General features: G+C 36.0%; 1 protein-coding gene across 1 annotated transcript; it reads right to left on the bottom strand.

Moving 5' to 3' along the window:
• Positions 1–301: 301 nt before the first annotated feature.
• Positions 302–21,593, bottom strand: LOC133659167 (uncharacterized). Its single transcript, XM_062061901.1, has 17 exons — positions 21,422–21,593; positions 19,640–19,732; positions 19,467–19,580; positions 16,578–16,657; positions 16,324–16,499; positions 16,109–16,247; positions 14,597–14,704; positions 14,407–14,526; positions 14,233–14,332; positions 12,151–12,271; positions 11,881–12,080; positions 9,436–9,712; positions 5,165–5,517; positions 4,676–4,978; positions 4,510–4,614; positions 2,834–2,925; positions 302–380 (listed from the first exon to the last, which is right to left on the bottom strand). Exons 1-17 carry the CDS (start codon positions 21,548–21,550, stop codon positions 302–304), a joined length of 2,589 nt encoding a protein of 862 aa, XP_061917885.1. The 5' UTR covers positions 21,551–21,593.
• Positions 21,594–22,830: the final 1,237 nt, after the last annotated feature.

Here is a 22,830-nt window from a genome sequence, read left to right as displayed (position 1 = left end):
GGGTCAGAATATTCTGAATGGCGTGTTTACACGGAGCATTTTTATTCCGGTTAGCCATTTCATCTGATAAAATGTGTCCATGTGCACATAGCTGGTGTAAAGTGATCCAGTGAGAAGATAACTTGGCTGTCTGTCACATTAATGCTTGTTCAACTTGGATCTATAGAACAGTAATAATAACTGTAGCAGTTAAGGTGTTTTGATGTTGTGATGACAGCAAAGAAGGAGATGTTGTGATGACAGCAAAGAAGAAGATGTTGTGATGACAGCAAAGAAGAAGAAGTTTACCAGAGCAGCAGGTTCAAGTGGAAGAGTCAGTGTCTTCAGGTCTGATGTGGACTTGTATGGGCTCCAAGAGTTCCTTCAGTCCTGCTGCATTCCTTCACATTCAAACACATGACATTAGTTCTTACGGCTTTTTGGGTCAGAAACGGTCAAATAATTTTTACAATCTACAAAAATATAAAAGGCAACACTTTAGCGTGGGATGAAATATATATATATATATATATATATATATATATATATATATATATATATATATATATATATATATATATATATATATATATATATATATATTAGGGGTGTGGGAAAAAATCGATTCGAATTTGAATCGCGATTCACACGTTGTGCGATTCCGAATCGATTCTCATTTTTAAAAAATCGATTTTTTTTTTAAAAAATTTATTTATTAAAAACATATTTTTTTAATTAATTAATTAATTTTTTTGAATTAATCAATCCAATAAAACAATACACAGCAATACCATAACAATGCAATCCAATTCCAAAAGCAAACCCGACCCAGCAACACTCAGAACTGCAATAAACAGAGCAATTGAGAGGAGACACAAACACCACACAGAACAAAACAAAAGTAGTGAAACAAAAATGAATATTATCAACAACAGTATCAATATTAGGTACAATTTCAACATAGCAGTGATTAAAAATCCCTCATTGACATTATCATTAGACATTTATAAAAAAAGAACAATAGTGTGACAGTGGCTTACACTTGCATCGCATCTCATAAGCTTGACAACACACTGTGTCCAATATTTTCACAAAGATAAAATAAGTCATATTTTTGGTTCATTTAATAGTTAAAACAAATGTACATTATTGCAATCAGTTGATAAAACATTGTCCTTTACAATTATAAAAGCTTTTTACAAAAATCTACTACTCTGCTTGCATGTCAGCAGACTGGGGTAGATCCTGCTGAAATCTATGTATTCCATGAATAGAGAATCCTTTTGCATCGGGAAAAAAATAGTTTTTGAATCGAGAATCGATTTTTCCCCGATGCAAGTGTAAGCCAATGTGACACTATTGTTCTTTTTTTTTTATAAATGTCTAATGATAATGTCAATGAGGGATTTTTAATCACTGCTATGTTGAAATTGTAACTAATATTGATACTGTTGTTGATAATTTTCATTTTTGTTTCACTACTTTTGTTTTGTTCTGTGTCGTGTTTGTGTCTCCTCTCAATTGCTCTGTTTATTGCAGTTCTGAGTGTTGCTGGGTCAGGTTTGGTTTTGGAACTGGATTGCATTGTTATGGTATTGCTGTGTATTGTTTTGTTGGATTAATACAAAATAAAAATAAAAAATAAATACAAATGTTTAAATAAAAAAAAAAAAAATTTAAATCGATTTTTTAAAAATGAGAATCGATTCTGAATCACACAACGTGAGAATCGCGATTCAAATTCGAATCGATTTTTTCCCACACCCCTAATATACTGTATATATGTATATATACATCAGGGGTGTCCAAACTTTTTCCACCGAGGGCCGCACACGGAAAAATTTAAGCATGTGGGGCCCATTTTGATATTTTTAATTTTCAAACCATAACAAAATATATGCATTTTTTATTCATTTTACCTTTAGGGGACCATAAAGGGTCTCAGTCATTGAAATGTTAAAAATAAGTCAGATTATTATTATTTTTTAATTATTTAACGCTTACAGTAAATCTCTATATCAACTTCAAGTTGATATAAAGTAATACAAATTAAAAAAAATGTTTTATGGCTTTTCTGTAAAAAACAACTTAGTTTTTTTTATAGTAAAACTGAAATATGCAGTATTTAGTAATTAGAGCCCTAAAAGATCAATAATGCAGGACACCATTGATTTTAATTATTTCATATTTTTGAGTAATCACAGTGAAAATAAAAAATAAAAAATCACTAAATATATTTGGGATCCAAAAGGTGCCCCACTCATAAAGTGATACATTTTTATTAGTTTTTTCTTTTACTTTCAACACTTAAGTTACGAGATCAACTTCAGATATATCTGTCCATTTTATGCTGGAACTATTATTTTGTTTGTTTTATGCGCTTTTGTCAAAGAAAACTTTGATGTTTTTATATGGCTACTACACAATATATGCAATATTTGCCACATAAAACATTTTAAAGTGAAATATTTGAAGTAATTGGAGCCCTGAAAATAATTCATTATAACATGGATTTTTTGTCATTATTTTTTTGTTGTTGAGCAATGGCAAAAAAAGAAAAATGAAGACCAAAGAAAAAAAAACAGCCTGCATGGTAGCTTTTGTGTCAACATTGCAACTTTTTCTCGTTAGATTTCACTTCATTCCACTTTTTTTAATGTTATTTTTTATTTTTACAATAGTATTTCCAGAATGTGTGGCGGGCCGGTAAACAATTAGCTGCGGGCCGCAAATGGCCCCCGGGCCGCACTTTGGACACCCCTGATATACATGAATGATCTTAATGGAGATGGATTTCATATTATTGTTGTGTTTGAAATAAAAGCTGTGAAATGAAAATAAAATATCTATTTACTTGTTTCTTCTGGACTGCATAATAAATGAACGTTCTCTTCTGAGCTGCTCCAGTTTTTCTTTGACCAAAGTCTTCTGCTGACTTTTGTCCTCCTAAACAACAAAAAACACATTTTAATATAATTAATTCTGACATGTTATCTCATACAGTGGTTCTCAAACTTTTTCCAGCAAGTACCACCTCAGAAAAAGAACTTGACTCTCCAAGTATACCCCCATTAAAATACAGTAGCGTAGTAGGTAGGGATGATGTTTGATAAGAAACTATCGAGTTCGAGCCTATTATCGAATCCTCTTATCGAACCGATTCCTTATCGAATCTCTTATCGAGTCCAGATAGGTTGTTGTATATGGAAAAAAACACAGTATTTGGTTGAACAAAAGCTCACTTTTATTATATAAGAAAAAAATAAAATCTAATAAATTAATAAATATTGACTGTTGTTACCCAAAGTATAATAAGTGGGATTTTTCAGAGAAACAAATATATACAGTAACACAAAAACTACCTGTCTCTGTGATCACTATAGGTGTATAAATAATAATATAGTGTTAAATAAAATCAGTCCCTTGGGCACAAAACTGAAAATAATACAGCTCTCCAAAAAGTGCACTTCTGCTGCTATTTGACATAACTGTTTGTTATGATGCTTTGACATTTTTGCATTTCATTTCTTTATTGAAAGAAAATTCTATGAGGAGAAAAGTTGTTTGCAAATGTGGTTACAATGCTAAAAGATGAAAAGTTAAAGCTAAAAAAAGAAATACACTTTATTGAGTTAACATTAATTTCTTTATAGGGGGAAAGATTTGATTTTATGAGCTAGGAATATAACAACTACACTACCCAGCATGCAACGGGAGGGACGAGCATGCGCGGTAGCCCCGAAAAGTGTTGTTGCATGTCGTCCCACTCGGCAGCTAAGACGTTAAGAACTCAGCCAACACGCCTCGTCTGCATTATTTATAGTTAGACAGACAACACATATACAGTGTGATTTTGTTTTGTTTACAAGGAAAGAAAAAGAAAAGTTAAAAAAGGGAGATATGTTGTATATATATGTATGTGCTGTGGTTGCTTTAAGAACGTTGCGACAGCTGCGGTAAAGAAGGTGCGTTGCTAGCCTGGTTGCTATGTTTCCGGTCGGTCGTAAAAATGTTCGTCATGTGTTTGTACCCTGCTCAAATCTCTCAGTAAAGTTATTCATTGTATTATACCTTTTGTTTTGAACTTTATTACACCTTGGAGCGCTTTTTCCGGCCCCTGCTTTCCCTATCTGCGCCTAATGACTGAGCTACCTACGTGACGTCATTTCTTGTGATTTCTCACGGAGCATTTCTGGTCGGGACGGGATTCCAGGGATTCGAATAAAGAACCAACTCTTTTTCTTTACTATAGTGGTCTCGATAACGGGTACCGGTTATCAAAAAGGGATACGAGTCCGAGGACTCGGTTCTTTTCTTATCGAACAACCGGGAAAACCGGTTTCGAGTATCATCCCTAGTAGTAGGCCTAAGTATTCATTAAAAACAAGGCAGAGGTCTTATTTAACAAGTACATTTCATATTTTTGGCCAGTGTAACATTACACACAGTTTGACCAGTAACACTGTGTTTGAATATAGGACGATAAAAGACTACTTTAATCAGATGGCGTACCACAGATGTAATAATTACCTGGGAAAGCTCTTTTGTCAAATGTCTCATGCTGTCCCTGTGTCTACGCCCAAACACCTCGTCCTCGGCCTTCCTGCTCTGGATGATGGACAGACGTTCCTGGACCTGAAGCAAAGTGTCAGAGCCAGAGTGGACTTCTCCTTCTGGACGCCAGCGTCTCTCTCACCCGCAGCTGCTGTCTTTCTCTGTCTCGCTGCTGCTTCCTCTCCGCCCGCCTGTGCACGTCCACCAGCTTACGCACCGTCTTCTCTCTTTCCAGCGACGACACCACTGGCCTGTCCTGCGCCGGTGACACCACTGGCCTGTCCTGTGTGGGTGACACCACTGGCCTGTCCTGTGCCGGTGACACCACTGGCCTGTCCTGCGCCGGTGACACCACTGGCCTGTCCTGTGTGGGTGACACCACTGGCCTGTCCTGTGTGGGTGACACCACTGGCCTGTCCTGTGTGGGTGACACCACTGGCCTGTCCTGCGCATTTGATGAGAAGGACTTTAGATTGGCAATATAGCCTATTGAGTTTCATTTTTAACATTTTCTACTGAATTTTTACCATGAAAAAAATGTGCTTTGGCTCAAAAAAGGTTGAAAAAGACTGCCCAGACAACCACCGAGCGTTCATGCCAGGGGCCGGCCCTCAGCGGCGCACATACCCACCTTCACGTCGACTGTGTGACTGGACATGGCAGGGGCCAGGTGACGTCGCTGCACGTCCGAAGAGTCCTGCGGTTCTAAGACGGCGTGGGGGATGGGACTCAGACAAGACCTCAACTTCTCCATCTCCGTTTTGCCAGCCGTGCTTTGTCCTTCCAAAGTCTCCGTTTGGACGTTGACGGCGTCTTCCTCACGACGAGCGTGGTCCTCTGGCTGTGAGCTCCAAGCATCCTCTTCCTCATCCTGGTTCTTTCTTTGACTTTCCTCCTCCTCCTCCTCCTCAGCGTCTTCATCCATTTTAGCTGCCACACAGGAGACCTCCAAGTAGGGCAGACCCCCAAGTGTCAATCCACACCCTAAGAATAAGGAGATAGGATGTATCAGGTTCAAACACTGATGACATCTATTAAACAGACAAGAAGCAAGGAATTAAACGGAGACAGAATTCAATTTAGCTCATTGAGGAGAAACGTCTGGGCTGTACTCTTTGCACAGTCTTCCCCCACGCTCTGACGAAAGGTTGGACGCCTCCTCTTTTAGTTGGACTTTCCCTGATTAAATGGCAACAGCTGTTTCTAAGGGAAGGGGGCCGTAAACAGCCGTCGCCTTTGGTTACAAAACAGTTCAAAGAAAGGGTGCCTGGAGGGGGGTCAGGTCCTGCTTCCTCTCCGCTTTGTAGATCTCGGGTCAAGACAAAATCTTCCAGTGGATTACAATAGATCAAAGAAGCCAACACCTTCATGTCGCTTCCCATCCTACACAGTGGAGTTTTACAAGCTTTTTGATTGGTAAGATCAAAGACAGCTTTTGTCTCCTCGCCGGGAACTCATTGAAACACAAAAGTTTTGTGCTAACTTAGATACAATTATTCTGACAGGATGTGCTTGCAATATTTCATGATTATTAAGATCTTTTTAATGAGGTCCAGTCAAAAAGTCTGCCATGACAAAAATAACCAGGATGACAAAGCGAATCTAACCCTTACTTACAAGGTTAGGCTTTGGCCGCTTGTGGTTAAGGTTAGGCTATGGTTAGTTAGGGTTACTAACCCACCTCTATCTAGGGTGCTCAATGTAAACACTCCATCACACTTTTCTAGCTGATACTTTTTTGATATTTTGCTCACTTTTCTTCACATTTGAGGTAGAAATTAAGGCAAGGCAAGGCAAGGCAAGGCAAGGCAACTTTATTTGTATAGCGCTTTTCATACACAAGGCAGACTCAAAGTGCTTCACAGACAACAAAGTGAAATGAAAGAAAATAAAAGCAAAATTAAAATGCAGACAATAAAAATAAAAACAGTGCAGACGTTAAAAGTTAAAAGATTAAAAGATTTAGCTGAAAGCTAAGGTGAACATAAAAGTCTTCAGTCTAGTTTTAAAAGTAGTGAGAGTTGGGGAGAGTCTGACATCTTCAGGAAGTTTATTCCAGCTATGTGTTGCATAGTGACTGAATGATGATCTCCCTTGATTTGAGTTTACTCTTGGAACCGCTAACAGATTGGTCTCAGAAGATCTTAGTGATCTAGAGGGCGTATATAGTGGGAGCATATCAGTGATATACTTGGGCCCTAGACCATGTAGTGATTTATATGTGAGCAGGAGGATTTTGAAATCTATTCTCTGATGTACAGGGAGCCAATGTAAGGATTTAAGAATTGGTGTAATGTGCTCACATTTTTTGGTCTTTGTTAGAACTCTAGCAGCAGCGTTCTGAACAAGCTGTAGCTGCCTGACAGTTTTTTTGGGAAGACCTGCAAGGAGACCATTACAATAGTCTAGCCTACTGGTAATAAAGGCATGTACAAGTTTTTCTAAGTCTTGAGCTGACATGAGCCCTCTAAGTCTTTTTACATTTTTGAGGTGATAGTAGGCCGATTTTGTTACTGATTTGATGTGACTGTCGAAATGTAAATCAGAATCTAAAATAACCCCAAGATTTCTGGCTTTATTTGAGGTTTTCAGGGACAGTGATTGAAGGTGTTGGATGACTTTAAACCTTTCTTTTTTAGCACCAAAAACAATTATCTCAGTTTTATCTTCATTTAGTTGTAGGAAATTTTGGCACATCCAGTGTTTGACTTGCTCAATGCACTGGCACAGAAGATCTATGGGGCGATAGTCATTTGGTGATAGCGCTACATAGATTTGGGTGTCATCGGCATAGCAATGATGGTCAATGTTATTATTTTGCATGATTTGTCCTAGTGGGAGCATATAGATGTTAAATAAAGTCGGCCCCAAGACTTAAATGGTGACTTGAAATGTTACATCTACATCTGAATATTAAATCCTAAATATGAATGTTAATGATCAATCTAAATGTTAAATACAAATCTAAATGTTAAATGTAAAATTGATGTAAGATATTTAATGTAAATGTTAAATATAAATGTTTTTTAGCCTTTTTAGCTTAAACTTGACAAACGTTAAATCCAAAATTTATGTAAAATATTTAATGTAAAAGTTAAATATAAATGTTTTTAGCTTTTTTAGCTTAAACTTGACAAAGAATGTGCATTCAATATTTCGACTTGGGCTCCACATTCATATTTAAAATGTGTATTTAACATTTACATTTAAGCTTTTGATTTATCATTTAACATTTATATTTATCATTTACATTAGACCTTTATATTTGGATATATTATTTTGATTTATATTTAACATTTAGATATAACATTTGGATTTAACATTTAGATATAACATTTTGATTTAGATTTAACATTTAGATTTAACATTTAAATGTAGATATAACATTTGGATTTAACATTTAGATATAACATTTGGATTTAGATTTAACATGTAGATTTAACATTTAAATGTAGATATAACATTTGGATTTAACATTTAGATATAACATTTGGATTTAGATTCAACATGCAGATTTAACATTTAGATGTAGATATTACATTTAGATAAAACATATAAAGTTAACATTTAGATTTATATATAACATTCAAATTTAACATTTAGATTTAGATATAACATTTAAATTTAGATTTAACATGCAGATTTAACATTTAAATGTAGATTTAACATTTAAATGTAGATATAACATTTGGATTCAACATTTAGATATAACATTTTGATTTAGATTCAACATGTAGATTTAACATTTAGATGTAGATATTACATTTAGATTTAGATAAAACATATAAATCTAACATTTAGATTTATATATAACATTCAAATTTAACATTTACATTTAGATATAACATTTACATTTAGATTTAACATTTAGATATAACATTTTGATTTAGATTCAACATGTAGATTTAACATTTAGATTTAGATAAAACATTCAAATTGAACATTTAGATTTAGATATAACATTTAAATTTAGATTTAACATGTAGATTTAACATTTAGATATAACATTTTGATTTAGATTCAACATGTAGATTTAACATTTAGATTTAGATAAAACATATATATTTAACATTTAGATTTATATATAACATTTAAATTTAACATTTAGATTTAGATATAACATTCAAATTGAACATTTAGATTTAGATATAACATTTAAATTTAGCATTATATTTATTCCTTAGATTTATATCATTTATATTTAACATTTAGATTGAACATTTATATCTAACATTTGACATTTTGATTTATTGCTTAACATTTAGATGTAACATTTACTTTTACCATTTACATTTAACATGTATATTTATATTCAACATTTACACTTAACACTTAGATTTAGATATAATATTTAACATTTAAGAACTTAGATTTAACATTTAGATTCACCATTTCATTTCTGCCTCAAATGTAAAGAAAATGAGCTAACTGAGAAAAGTGAGTTAAATAATAAAAATATATATCAGCCAGAAACGTTTGATTACATGTTTCCACTGGACTCCATACCTCTGCACTCCAACAATCAAGTGCCTTCTGATTGGTTGAACATCATAAGAAAACTCCAATAACTAGATGATAATCCATATCAGATTCACATCGACGTCCCTTGTGTGGGCTCTGTGCCGAGGATGTCGTTGTGGCTTGTGCAGCCCTTTGAGACTTTTGTGATTTAGGGCTATATAAATAAACATTGATTGATTGATTGAGATTCCAAGCGACAATAATTTTTCAGTTCCAAAAACATCCAAAGACTGAGTTAGACCTTCTTGGCCCAACCCCAGCCTGACTAGATTTGGACCCACGTGGGTGTGTTGAACACTCGGGTTACGCCTGTGGTTATGACCAAGGTTTGGGTTAAGGTTTGAGTTAAGGTTCCTAATCCTAAAGTTGTGTTGGTGGTACCTGCACAAACAGCCTGTTTATTAGGTACACCCTCAGTTTGGCCTCCATTTACTTCACTGCTGGTTGTGGTCAGAGATTGAGGAGGTCCAGCGGTGAGGTCCTGGTTCTCAGCGGGTCCACTACAAGTCATCTGACCTTGGACTCGTTCCTGAATCCAATGCGTGTCTGAAGTCGTGGAAGACGCTTCTGGGCTTATGAGTTGGAGAAGATTGTTGTGTTGGTCTTCTCGCAGTTTGGATTCATACTCTTCTTGCAGTCCCTGAAGGTGCTGCTCACCCTGCACACACACGGTGGACAACCCTTCCATTACTTTACTGACACATATAAATACTAATGTCCTTTTCCTTTTTAAAAACATTGTGACACAATTTCAAAAGATAAAAAAAGACAATTTTTTTTTTTTTTTTTTAAAGTTTTATTATTCAGCCAAATCTATTTTCTACCGCTTGTCCCATTCGGGATCGCAGGGGGGTGCTGGAGCCTATCTCAGCTGCATTCGGGCGGAAGGCGGGGTACACCCTGGACAAGTCACCACCTCATCACAGGGCCAACACAGATAGACAACATTCACACACTAGGGACCATTTAGTGTTGCCAATCAACCTATCCCCAGGTGCATGTCTTTGGAGGTGGGAGGAGCCTATCCCCAGGTGCATGTCTTTGGAGGTGGGAGGAGCCTATCCCCAGGTGCATGTCTTTGGAGGTGGGAGGAAGTCGGAGTACCCGGAGGGAACTCACACTGCAAAAACTGAAATCTAAGCATACTTGCCAACCGTCCCGTTTTTAGCGGGAGAATCCCGGTATTCAGCGCCTCTCCCGACAACCTCCCGGCAGAGATTTTCTCCCGACAAACTCCCGGTATTCAGCCGGAGCTGGAGGGGGCGTGGCCAATGCGGACCTGAGACTGAGTGGGGACAGCCTGTTCTCACGTCCGCTTTCCCACAATATAAACAGCTTGCCTGCCCAATGACGTCATAACATCTAGGGCTTTTAGAGAGTAGAGTGCACAACTGCGCACACAACAAGGAGACGAAGCAGAAGGACGAGGAAATTACAGACATGGCGACGCCGTCGACGAGCAAGATGAAGAAATACGCTTGCAAGTTCCAAAACGAATGGAAACAAGAATTTCAGTTCATCCAGGACAGTTGGACACTTCTCCATTGAACACGGTGGCCGAAATGATATACTCATCATGAACGGAGAAGTTAAACAGGACAATACTGCCATCTAATGGATAGCCACCGGAACACTGAAATTCAAGTATTTCTTTTATTTATATGTAAATAAAATATATATATGTAGCTAGAATTCACTGAAAGTAAAGTATTTCATACACACACACACATATATATATATATATATATATATATATATATATATATATATATATATATATATATATATATATATATATATATATATATATATATATATATATATATATATATACATACATATATATATACATATATATATATATATATATATATACATATGTATATATATATATATATACATATGTATATATATATATATACATATGTATATATATATATATATATACATATGTATATATATATATATATATATATATATATATATATATATATATATATATATATACATATGTATATATATATATATATATATATATATATATATATATACATATGTATATATATATATATATATATATATATATATATATATATATACATATGTATATATATATATATATATATATATATATATATATATATATATATATATATATATATACATATGTATATATATATATATATATATATATATATATATATATATATATATATATATATATATATATATATATATATATATATATATATATATATATGAAATATATATGAAATACCCGAGTTGGTGAATTCTAGCTGTAAATAACCACGCCCCCAACCATGCCCCCGACCCCGACCCAACTCCCCCACCCCCCCCCTACCCCCACCTCCCGATATTGGAGGTCTCAAGGTTGGCAAGTATGAATCTAAGTAAGATGAAATATGTCAAGTAAGGGTGATATTTGCTTATTTTCTGTCTGATAAGATAATTCTTCTCACTAAGCAGATTTTATGTGAGTGTTTTACTTGTTTTAAGGGTTTTGGTCCTAAACGATCTCAGTAAGATATTACAGCTTATTGCTGAGATTTGATGACCTATATTGAGTAAAACATGCTTGAAACTAGAATATCAACTGTTGCAAAGCTGTGTCATCAACACATTGAAATAATCAATTAAATCATGAAATGTATTAAATCATAAAATAACTATTTAAACTGTGAAATAATGAAATCAATAATTATTGAATAAAAAAAAAGGATTAAATAATTAATTAAAATTGAAATAATTAACTGAAAACGACACAAAATGTATTTATTTATCTAATTTGTCCCATTTGATCCTCACCTTGTTCATCAAATCTTGAAGTAACGACGACGCCTGCTTCTCCTGCAGCTCCATGACATGTGTCAAGAGTCTCAAGGACACCTGTTCCAGCTGGTCCTGGGACCACTCTGTCGGGGTTCTGCTGATGTCAGACTGGGCTTTGTTTATCTCACTGCTCGTTTCCCAGGTGTGGCGGATTTGTTTCATCCTTTTGACGCAATCTATTGGCAGTGGGACCTTAATTTTCTTAGCGGTAAGACACAACAACGCTAATAAGCGACAAGAATTCACCTGCTTTAGGAGACTTTGTGGGAGCGGGTTTTTGCACATCCTCTAAGGTGACTCCATGTAGCAAGTGGACCAGCTGCTTCCTCTCCTGCTCCTGGCTGAGCACCAGCAACTGCAGCAAGGCCTGCTGGGCAAGCAGTAGAATTCATCATTTGCTGAAAGGACTTGAGAGGGCGAGGTACCTCTTAGTAAGACAGAGGCAAAATCATTAATTAAAAAGGAAATATTTTGAAAGAATGGCTATCACATCGAGACATGAGTACAACAGGAAGACACTTATATGCAATACAGAACACAGCAGGAGCGGGAAGAACTGTAAGGGGGAGCACAAAAGGGGAAGGAATCAAATCATGCATTAGATTAGGACACACCAGACTGAATAAGACCTTCTAAGTAAACAGCCAACAGGATTATGTGACAGCTGCAATCCTTTATTGTGGCAAATACATTAGAGAAAGGAGTGAACTGAGAGAGGAAGTTAGAAGACGTGGACAGAAGGAGGTTACTCTCAAAGGAGGTACAAAGCACCAAGCAGAATGTCAGAATAAATGTATCTAAGTTATCACAAAACTTTGTGTTTCAATGAGTTCCCGGCGAGCAGACAAAAGCTGTCTTTGATCTTACCAATCAAAAGGCTTGTAAAACTCCACTGTGTAGGATGGGAAGCGACATGAAGCCGTCTGTTTCTTTGATGTATTGTAATCCACAGGAAGATTTTGTCTTGACCCGAGATCTACAAAGTGGAGAGGAAGCAGGACCTGACTCCCCGCCCCCTCCTGGCACCTTTTCTTTGAACTGTTTTGTAACCAAAGGCGACGGCTGTTTACGACCCCCTTTCCTTTAGAAACAGCTGTTGCCATGTAATCAGGGAAAGTCCAAATAAAAGAGGAGCTGTACAATCTTTGGTCAGAGCGTGGTGGGACACTGTAAAAGGGTACAGGTCTACGCGCTTCTCCTCATTGAGTCAAATTTAATTCTGTCTCTGTTTGATTCCTTGCTTCTTTGTCTGTTTAATAAATGTCATCGGTGTTTGAACCTGACACAGAACATTTAAGTGAAGTTGCTAGAAGAGACAGGTTTATGTAATAGAATTTAGTTTGGCAAAGTACAAACCAGTGTTTTTCAACCTTTTTGGAGCCAAGGCTCATTTTTTGCGTTGAAAAAATGTGGAGGCACACCACCGGCAGAAATCTTTAAAAAAACGAAACTCAGTTGGCAGTAAAAAGTCGTCGTCGCAATTGTTGGATATAATTTTAAAGCATAACCAAGCATGCATCAATATAACTCTAGTGTTTTAGTTCTTGTCTTGCGCTCCTATTTTAGTGGCTTTTTCTCTTTTTTTGGTATTTTCCTGTAGCAGTTTCATGTCTTCCTTTGAGCGATATTCCCCACATCTACTTTGTTTTAGCAATCAAGAATATTTCAGTTGTTTGTATCCTTCTTTGTGGGGACATTGTTGATTGTCATGTCATGTTAGGATGTACTTTGTGGACGCCGTCTCTGCTCCACAGTAAGTCTTTGCTGTCGTCCAGCATTCTGTTTTTGTTTACTTTGTAGCCAGTTCAGTTTTAGTTTCGTTTTGCATAGCCTTCCCTAAGCTTCAATGCCTTTTCTTGGGGGCACTCACCTTTTGTTTATTTTTGGTCTAAGCATTAGACACCTTTTTACCTGCACACTGCCTCCCACTGTTTCCGACATCTACAAAGCAATTAGCTACCTGCTGCCACCTACTGATATGGAAGAGTATTACAAGGTTACTCTGCCGCGCTCTAGACAGCACCGACACTCAACAACAACACATCATTTGCAGACTATAATTACTGGTTTGCAAAAAATATTCTTAACCCAAATAGGTGAAATTAGATAATCTCTCACGGCACACCAGACTGTATCTCATGGCACACTAGTGTGCCGCGGCACAGTGGTTGAAAACCACTGGTATAAACAGTATGTTTGTATGTGAGGGGGGGAACTCTGGTTCACATTCCAATACAGTAGGTGGCGGTATTGCACTTTTAACCTTGAGTGCCCCGCCATAAAAGAAGAAGAAGAGATTGATTATGTAACAAAATAGCATGACTTGACCTGCTGTGACAATTGGCAGTCTCTTAGGTGTTCTTCTACGTCTCCACTGTGCAGCAATGAAGCAGCCTGCTCTTCTCTGCATGGACTGTAAACATGTGGCCTGCAAAGACAATATCCCCACCGTTCTATTTCTACATGAACTACGGACACAATGTTAGCACTTCATGTCTTTACCACATGTCCCAACATTGTTGTGCTCCCAAATACGCATCATTGGATGTCTTTTCCCTTTCAGCTTTGAGCGTTGCCAGCCTGATATGCCAGCACATCAGGCTCAGACTGTCCTTGTCCAGCCTGAGAAGTTGGAAGAATCCACAAGGAGTTATTCTATATTCAAATGAAGTCATCGGGTGTTGAGTTGTACCTCTCTGCCAAAGCTCTTAGGCTTGCCCTTTCTTGTTGACGTGATGTGTTGAACTTGTAGAGGAGAGAGACAGCAGTGAAACACTCTCTACTGGACTCAGGACACGTCCTGGAGGACAATTTCACCAGACACATTTGGAGGATTTATATGTCGTAAAATATCGATAGTTTAATCTGTGTTAAAAAACAAACATCTGTCATTTTTAATGAGAAAAAATATATATTCTGACAAAAAATGTTTATCCTAATGCAATGAAAAGTGCGTAACAAATAAATAAAATGTTTTTTCCCTTTTATGGTAATTTCTTTGTATTTTGCATTTTTTTGCATCATTGATTACTCAGTTGTTGTATCCTTTGTGCACATACACAAGTTACTTAGTGAATAGTACTATCCATTAGTATAAATAATTACAGTTTTTTCATAAATATAAAACTTGATTGTTGTAATATATATATATATATATTTTTTGCTCCATAAAACTTACTATATTTAAATAATATTACTGTCTTATGGAAAATACAACTTTATTCTCACAACATTATGATATTTTTTCTGGTAATGTTCTTATTTTTATTCTCAAACAAACTAAACTGAGTATTATTAATGTTTTTTTCTTACCAAAATAAACGTGATTGTTTTAATATTGATTTTTTTTTCTATTGCTCCATAAAACTGACTATATTTATATAATACTACAGTGTTTTTTGTCTTATGAAAAATACAACATCATTCTCACAACATTCTGATGATTTTTCTCGAAATATTCTTATTTTTTTCTTAAACAAATTAAAATTGATCATTTTTTTCCCTACAAAAACACAACTTTATTCTTGTAACATTATGATGATTTAAAAAAAAAATCAATGTAGTATTTTTTCTTCATACAAATCAAACTTTATTCACCTGTTATTGCTATTTTTACTTTTTTCTTGCAACATTATGATTCTTTTTGTGGTGATTTTAGTATATTTTTCACTTTAACACCTGCACCTGACCTTACTCTTGTAATATTATTGTTCTTTTTCCCCCTCATAGTATTTTAATTATTTTCCTATTAAAATCACAAACATATTTCTAAAAAAATTACACTTTTTAAAATATTTTTTTTCCTTATAAAATTAGACTATGTTTAAAGAATGTTATTTTTTTCTCAAAACACTATGGTTCTTTTTATAGTAATTAAAAAAAGGTGCATACAAAACTGACTTTATTCACAAAATATTATTGTTTTTAGCATAAAAATAAGATTGCCAAGATATGATTTTTTAAATATTCTTTCAAATTTGACATTATTCACACATTTATTTTCTTATTTAAAAACATTTGATTCCTGTGACATTATAATTCCTATCCTAATATTTGTTCAGTTTCATCATTAAAAAATATGACTTCACTTACATAGTACCACCATTTTTTTCCAGTTAAAATATTCATTTTTATAATTATTTTATAACTTTTCACACAAACATGATACAACGCCCCAACACTAGTTCCCCCTGGAGAAAAGCACCTGTATATTCTGAATGCTCCTGGCAGTTCAGCCAATCGGAGCATGTCGTCGTCCTCCAACGCCTCCTCTGCAAGATCCCCGAGCCGAACTTCTTCTTCGTGCCGTTGCCATGGCGACAGAGCCTCCCACACATCCACATCTGTGACATCACAACAAAAGAAAGTCAAACGGTAAAAAAAACCCACCCAAAACATTACAGCACGTTTTGCCCTTACTGTGGTGTTCCTGCAGCATGTCAGCGTAAAGCAAACGGGTGACGACGTCATACTTTACGTCCATCAAGAGGAGGACATCTGATGCGGACATACAGCCCCAGGCTTGACCTCTGACCCCTGTGCTACGAAGTTGCCCGGGAGAGGCCAGCATGCCTCGCACACCCTCAGTCACCAATCTGAACACACACATTGCAATTTAAAGAACTAAGCATGGATTTAGGTATGTAACAAATGTAATATTTGCATGATCTGACTTAGCCCAGCTGTGTCTGGCTGCCTTGTGGAGGCTTCTCACACTGCACAGCTGCTCCTCTTCCTCCATCCTTGTCTTCCTCTGCATGTTGAGGAACATTCTATTCAGTGAAGTGCACTGCAAAAACTGAAATCTAAGTAAGATATAAATATCTCAAATAAGGGTGATATTTGCTTATTTTCTGTCTGATAAGATAATTCTTCTCACTAAGCAGATTTTATATTAGAGTGTTTTACCTGTTTGAAGTGTTTTGGTCCTAAATGATCTCAGTAAGATATTACAGCTTGTTGCTGAGATTTGATGACCTATATTGAGTAAAACATGCTTGAAACTAGAATATCAACTGTTGCAAAGCTGTGTCATCAACACTCACAAGTATAAAACTACTTTTTTAAAGTAATCATTTCTTATTTCAAGCATGAAATAAAAAATCATGACTTTGACACAATTGTGTCTCATAATTAAAACAGATGACAGCCAAATGGACTTTGCTGTTTTATTTTCAATGAAACAATAGAAAACACGTACTCATATAGTAGTACAGTTGGCACAGTACAGTAAACTGGACAGTTGATATTTAAACATTTTACATTTCAAACAATTTTGAACAGAAATAGTTCATGCAAGTTCAGATAAATTCTTAAAAATTACAATTGAAAAAAAGTTGGCCGGGGGCCAGGCTGTACATATATATATATATATATATATATATATATATATATATATATATATATATATATATATATATATATATATATATATATATATACAAACCCCGTTTCCATATGAGTTGGGAAATTGTGTTAGATGTAAATATAAACGGAATACAATGATTTGCAAATCCTTTTCAACCCATATTCAGTTGAATATGCTACAAAGACAACATATTTGATGTTCAAACTGATAAACATTTTTTTTTTGCAAAGAATCATTAACTTTAGAATTTGATGCCAGCAACACGTGACAAAGAAGTTGGGAAAGGTGGCAATAAATACTGATAAAGTTGAGGAATGCTCATCAAACACTTATTTGGAACATCCCACAGGTGAACAGGCACATTGGGAACAGGTGGGTGCCATGATTGGGTATAAAAGTAGATTCCATGAAATGCTCAGTCATTCACAAACAAGGATGGGGTGAGGGTCACCACTTTGTCAACAAATTGTTGAACAGTTTAAGAAAAACCTTTCTCAACCAGCTATTGCAAGGAATTTAGGGATTTCACCATCTACGCTCCGTAATATCATCAAAGGGTTCAGAGAATCTGGAGAAATCACTGCACGTAAGCAGCTAAGCCCGTGACCTTCCATCCCTCAGGCTGTACTGCATCAACAAGCGACATCAGTGTGTAAAGGATATCACCACATGGGCTCAGGAACACTTCAGAAAACCACTGTCAGTAACTACAGTTGGTCGCTACATCTGTAAGTGCAAGTTAAAACTCTCCTATGCAAGGCGAAAACCATTTATCAACAACACCCAGAAACGCCGTCGGCTTCGCTGGGCCCGAGCTCATCTAAGATAGACTGATGCAAAGTGGAAAAGTGTTCTGTGGTCTGACGAGTCCACATTTCAAATTGTTTTTGGAAACTGTGGACGTCGTGTCCTCCGGATCAAAGAGGAAAAGAACCCTCCGGATTGTTATAGGCACAAAGTGTAAAAGCCAGCATGTGTGATGGTATGGGGGTGTATTAGTGCCCAAGACATGGGTAACTTACACATCTGTGAAGGCACCATTAATGCTGAAAGGTACATACAGCTTTTGGAGCAACATATGTTGCCATCCAAGCAACGTTACCATGGACGCCCCTGCTTATTTCAGCAAGACAATGCCAAGCCACGTGTTACATCAACGTGGCTTCATAGTAAAAGAGTGCGGGTACTAGACTGGCCTGCCTGTAGTCCAGACCTGTCTCCCATTGAAAATGTGTGGCGCAATATGAAGCCTAAAATAGCACAAGGGAGACCCCCGGACTGTTGAACAACTTAAGCTGTACATCAAGCAAGAATGGGAAAGAATTCCACCTGAGAAGCTTCAAAAATGTGTCTCCTCAGTTCCCAAACCTTTACTGAGTGTTGTTAAAAGGAAAGGCCATGTAACACAGTGGTGAACATGCCCTTTCCCAACTACTTTGGCACGTGTTGCAGCCATGAAATTCTAAGTTAATTATTATTTGCAAAAAAAAAAAAAAGTTTGTGAGTTTGAACATCAAATATGTTGTCTTTGTAGTGCATTCTATTGAATATGGGTTGAAAAGGATTTGCAAATCATTGTATTCCGTTTATATTTACATCTAACACAATTTCCCAACTCATATGGAAACGGGGTTTGTATATATATATATATATATATATATATATATTCCTTGCGCACTAATTGACTGAAAGAGCACGCACTTGGCGTGATGATGTCATGTTATCGATGGAAAAATGCATTTTTAGACAATATGATTTGCCTGAGCGGCTAGGAGACCCCGAGAGTAACAAGCGGTTGCCTTGTTGCCTTCCATTAAGAACAATAAATTAGTTTTTAGTATAAGTTTGCTGGTTTCAAGAAATGTAATGCCAAGCGCATATCATTATGTCAAGATAATGGCACTAGCATTTACTTCAGTATTTTTCAACATATTGAGCAAAAAGGTCTCATATTTGTTTTTTCTACCAAGAAAAGTGCACTTGTTATTAGTGAGAATATACTTATTTTAAGGTATTTTTGGGTTCATTGAGCTTAGCTAATTTGACTTGTTTTGGAAAGTCTTGACAAGCCAAATTTTCTTGTTCTATTGGCAGATAATTATCCTTAGTTCAAGTAGAATACCCCTAATTTTTGTATTTTTTGTCCTTGTTCTTGAACACTGACTTTTTGCAGTGCATTTACAGCATTTGTTACCTCAGTGCTGCTAGTGTGACGCCAGCAGGACGTTTTGGAGCTTCGGTGAGGACACGTCGTGGCGTGAGAGTTGACATGTTGTCCGGCATTGAGCAGCTGACCCTCCCAGTACAACTGAACACAATTCTATATTAGTCCTTTCTAATACTGTCTGTCAAGATGTCGCCAATTACCTTTTCTTCACTCTCCTTTGCGGTCTTCATTTCGGTGATGACGTCCAGAACGTGTTCACCAACACACGACCACTGACTGTCTCCTTCTCTAACCTGATAGATGCAGTCAGTATTTTCAATATTTTACCTTGAGTTTGAGTTTATTTGGAACATGCATGCATACAACATCATACATCACAATTTCCAGTTTCTCTTTTCAACATGTTGGAAAAGGAGTAGGAAGAAGCAGAGCTGATTTAATCCTACCCCTTTTCCTTTTACATAACAGTTGCTAAAACTTTTGTTCACTTCCTGTTCACAATTTATTCACAATATACTCCATAAGTAATCACAATAAAAATAAATAGATAATAATTGGTGAAGTAAGTTATATTTCATATGGTGAGATGAGTAAGATTATCTTGAAAATGAATGGATGGATGAGATAAATTGAGAATGTTTATCATGGTTCTTCTTCTTTGTACTTTGTAAACACTTTAAGTGTTTCTTGAAGTGGATCATATTAGTACATTGTTTGATTGCTTTGCTTAATCCATCCCATCATTTAATTCCACATACTGATATACTGAATGTTTTAAGTGTTGTACGTGCGTACAATTGTTTTAAATTACATTTTTCTCTAAGATTATATTTCTCCTCTTTTGTTGAGAAGAATTGTTGTATATTCTTGGCTAGCAGGTTATAGTTTGCTTTGTGTATCATTTTAGCTGTTTGCAAATTCACTATGTTGTGGAATTTCAGTATTTTTGATTCAATAAATAAAGTGTTTGTTTGTTCTCTATATCCAACATGATTTATTATAATAACTGATCTTTTTTGGAACACCGTTAATAAATGAAGTGTACTTTTGTAGTTATTTCCCCATATTTCTACCCAATAACTCAGATATAGAACAGGTGAGGAGAAATAAGCTCAGAAGCAGAGCAGCAGTGGAGCCATACAGGAAGTTGAACAAAAATAAGAGCGATAAACAGGAACTACACACCAAAGTAGTGACATGAATAATAATAATGATAAAAATAATAATATTTGTGTTGATATTATTAGAAAATATACACATTTAGTAATGAATTGAATCTAGTGTCATCCATACTATCTAAAGTGACTTCTTTCTAGGGATGTCCGATAATGGCTTTTTGCCGATATCCGATATTCCGATATTGTCCAACTCTTTAATTAACCGATACCGATATCAACCGATACCAACCGATATATGCAGTCGTGGAATTAACACATTATTATGCCTAATTTGGACAACCAGGTATGGTGAAGATAAGGTACTTTTTAAAAAAATTAGTAAAATAAGATAAATAAATTAAAAACATTTTCTTGAATAAAAAAGAAAGTACAACAATATAAAAACAGTTACATAGAAACTAGTAATGAATGAAAATTAGTAAAATTAACTGTTAATGGTTAGTACTATTAGTGGACCAGCAGCACGAACAATCATGTGTGCTTACGGACTGTATCCCTTGCAGACTGTATTGATATATATTGATATATAATGTAGGAACTAGAATATTAATAACAGAAAGAAACAACCCTTTTGTGTGAATGAGTGTAAATGGGGGAGGGAGGTTTTTTGGGTTGGTGCACTAATTGTAAGTGTATCTTGTGTTTTTTATGTTGATTTAATTAAAAAAACCAAAACAAAACAAACAAAAAAACCGATACCGATAATAAAAAAAACGATACCGATAATTTCCGATATTACATTTTAACGCATATATCAGCAGGCCGATATTATCGGACATCTCTACTTCTTTCCAAAGTTATTACCTTCTTCAAGGCCACGTGTACTTCCTCCACGCTGCAGGACTCATGGAAAACATTTGTGTAGAGACGACTCACGTCCTCGGGGGAGAGTCTTGTGGACTGGACCAGAGCACACCTGCAGACCTGCAACATCAACACACACACACACACACACACCAAGCATCAACAACACAGAATAAACAAACCAGAGCAAACCTGCAACATCAACACACACACACACACACACACACACAAAGCATCAACAACACAGAATAAACAAACACAGCCGCCCGACATTTTACCTGCTCCATGTTTTTACCGCCTGTGAGGCAATCAATTATACAGGATGTTGCTATGGTTACTGCAGCCGTCCGGAAGGCAGCAGGGATCAGGTGACTATCCAAGTGAAAGGGGACATGTGACACAAACCACTTGGAAGAGAAACCAGCCACAATGATTAGTAAGAGCGTAATTTATTCAAACAAGGAGTACCTGAGATAATGAGCTTACAGTCAGACAATGCACAGTGCTTGAAACATATTGCTAGTACAGTACTTGGTAAGAAAGAGATTTCTTTATTGTTCTCAAGCCGCTGCCTTACACTTGTGTTAAAAAAATAAAATACAAATAAAAACACTGAAAAAATGAATCCTTGTGTTCTATAAATATTCAGTCAATATGTGGAACGTCTTGAGTTTCCATCAACTTTGTCATACAGCAGTGATTCTCAAACTGTGCTACGTGTATGTGGTACCAATATTCCAAGACAGTGTTACCGTTCAAACTGCGTGTAATGTTACAGTGGCCAAAATTTTACATCCATCCATCCATTTTCTACCGCTTGTCCCTTTTGGGGTCGCGGGGGGCGCTGGAGCCTCAACATTTTACATATACTTGATAACCCTTGTGTAACGTTCATATTGTTGTTACTCAGCCAGCGTTTGTGTGTCTGATGGACCCCTTGCATTTTGTAATAATAATAATAATAATAATAATAATAATAGATTTTATTTGTAAAAAGCACTTTACATTGAGTAAACAACCTCAAAGTGCTACAGTGTATGAAAAAATAAATAAATAAAAAGATAATAAAAAATAAATAAAAATAAAAACTAGAACAGCCAAGTAGCTCAAACTAGTATGCATATATCTAAAAAAAAGGCTTTTTTAAAAAAAAGGGTTTTTAAGCCTTTTTAAAAAGCATCCACAGTCTGTGGTGCCCTCAGGTGGTCAGGGAGAGCGTTCCACAGACTGGGAGCGGCGGAGCAGAAAGCCCGGTCTCCCATTGTTCGTAGCTTTGTCCTCTGAGGTTGGAGGAGGTTAGCCTGTCGTGTGGAGGATTTGGGGGTGAGTAGTTCTTTGAGGTAGAGGGGGGCATTTCCATGGAGGCACTGGTGGGTTAGTAGGGAGACTTTGAATTCAATCCTGAGTGG

This window comes from Entelurus aequoreus, linkage group LG10 (genome assembly GCF_033978785.1).
Source record: "Entelurus aequoreus isolate RoL-2023_Sb linkage group LG10, RoL_Eaeq_v1.1, whole genome shotgun sequence".
NCBI lineage: Eukaryota > Metazoa > Chordata > Actinopteri > Syngnathiformes > Syngnathidae > Entelurus > Entelurus aequoreus.
The sequence above is the reverse complement of the archived record's forward strand: the minus strand, read 5'-3'. Positions and strand labels throughout refer to the sequence as shown.

Excerpts from the sequence above, each read along its gene's own strand:
- LOC133659167 (XM_062061901.1), bottom strand. The coding sequence starts at position 21,550 with ATGTTGCAGGTCTGCAGGTGTGCTCTGGTCCAGTCCACAAGACTCTCC. Across the intron at positions 16,248-16,323 it reads CATGCTGCAGGAACACCACA|ATGTGGATGTGTGGGAGGCT; the intron begins GTAAGGGCAAAA and ends GTGATGTCACAG. Across the intron at positions 2,926-4,509 it reads TGACAAAAGAGCTTTCCCAG|GAGGACAAAAGTCAGCAGAA; the intron begins GTAATTATTACA and ends TTTGTTGTTTAG.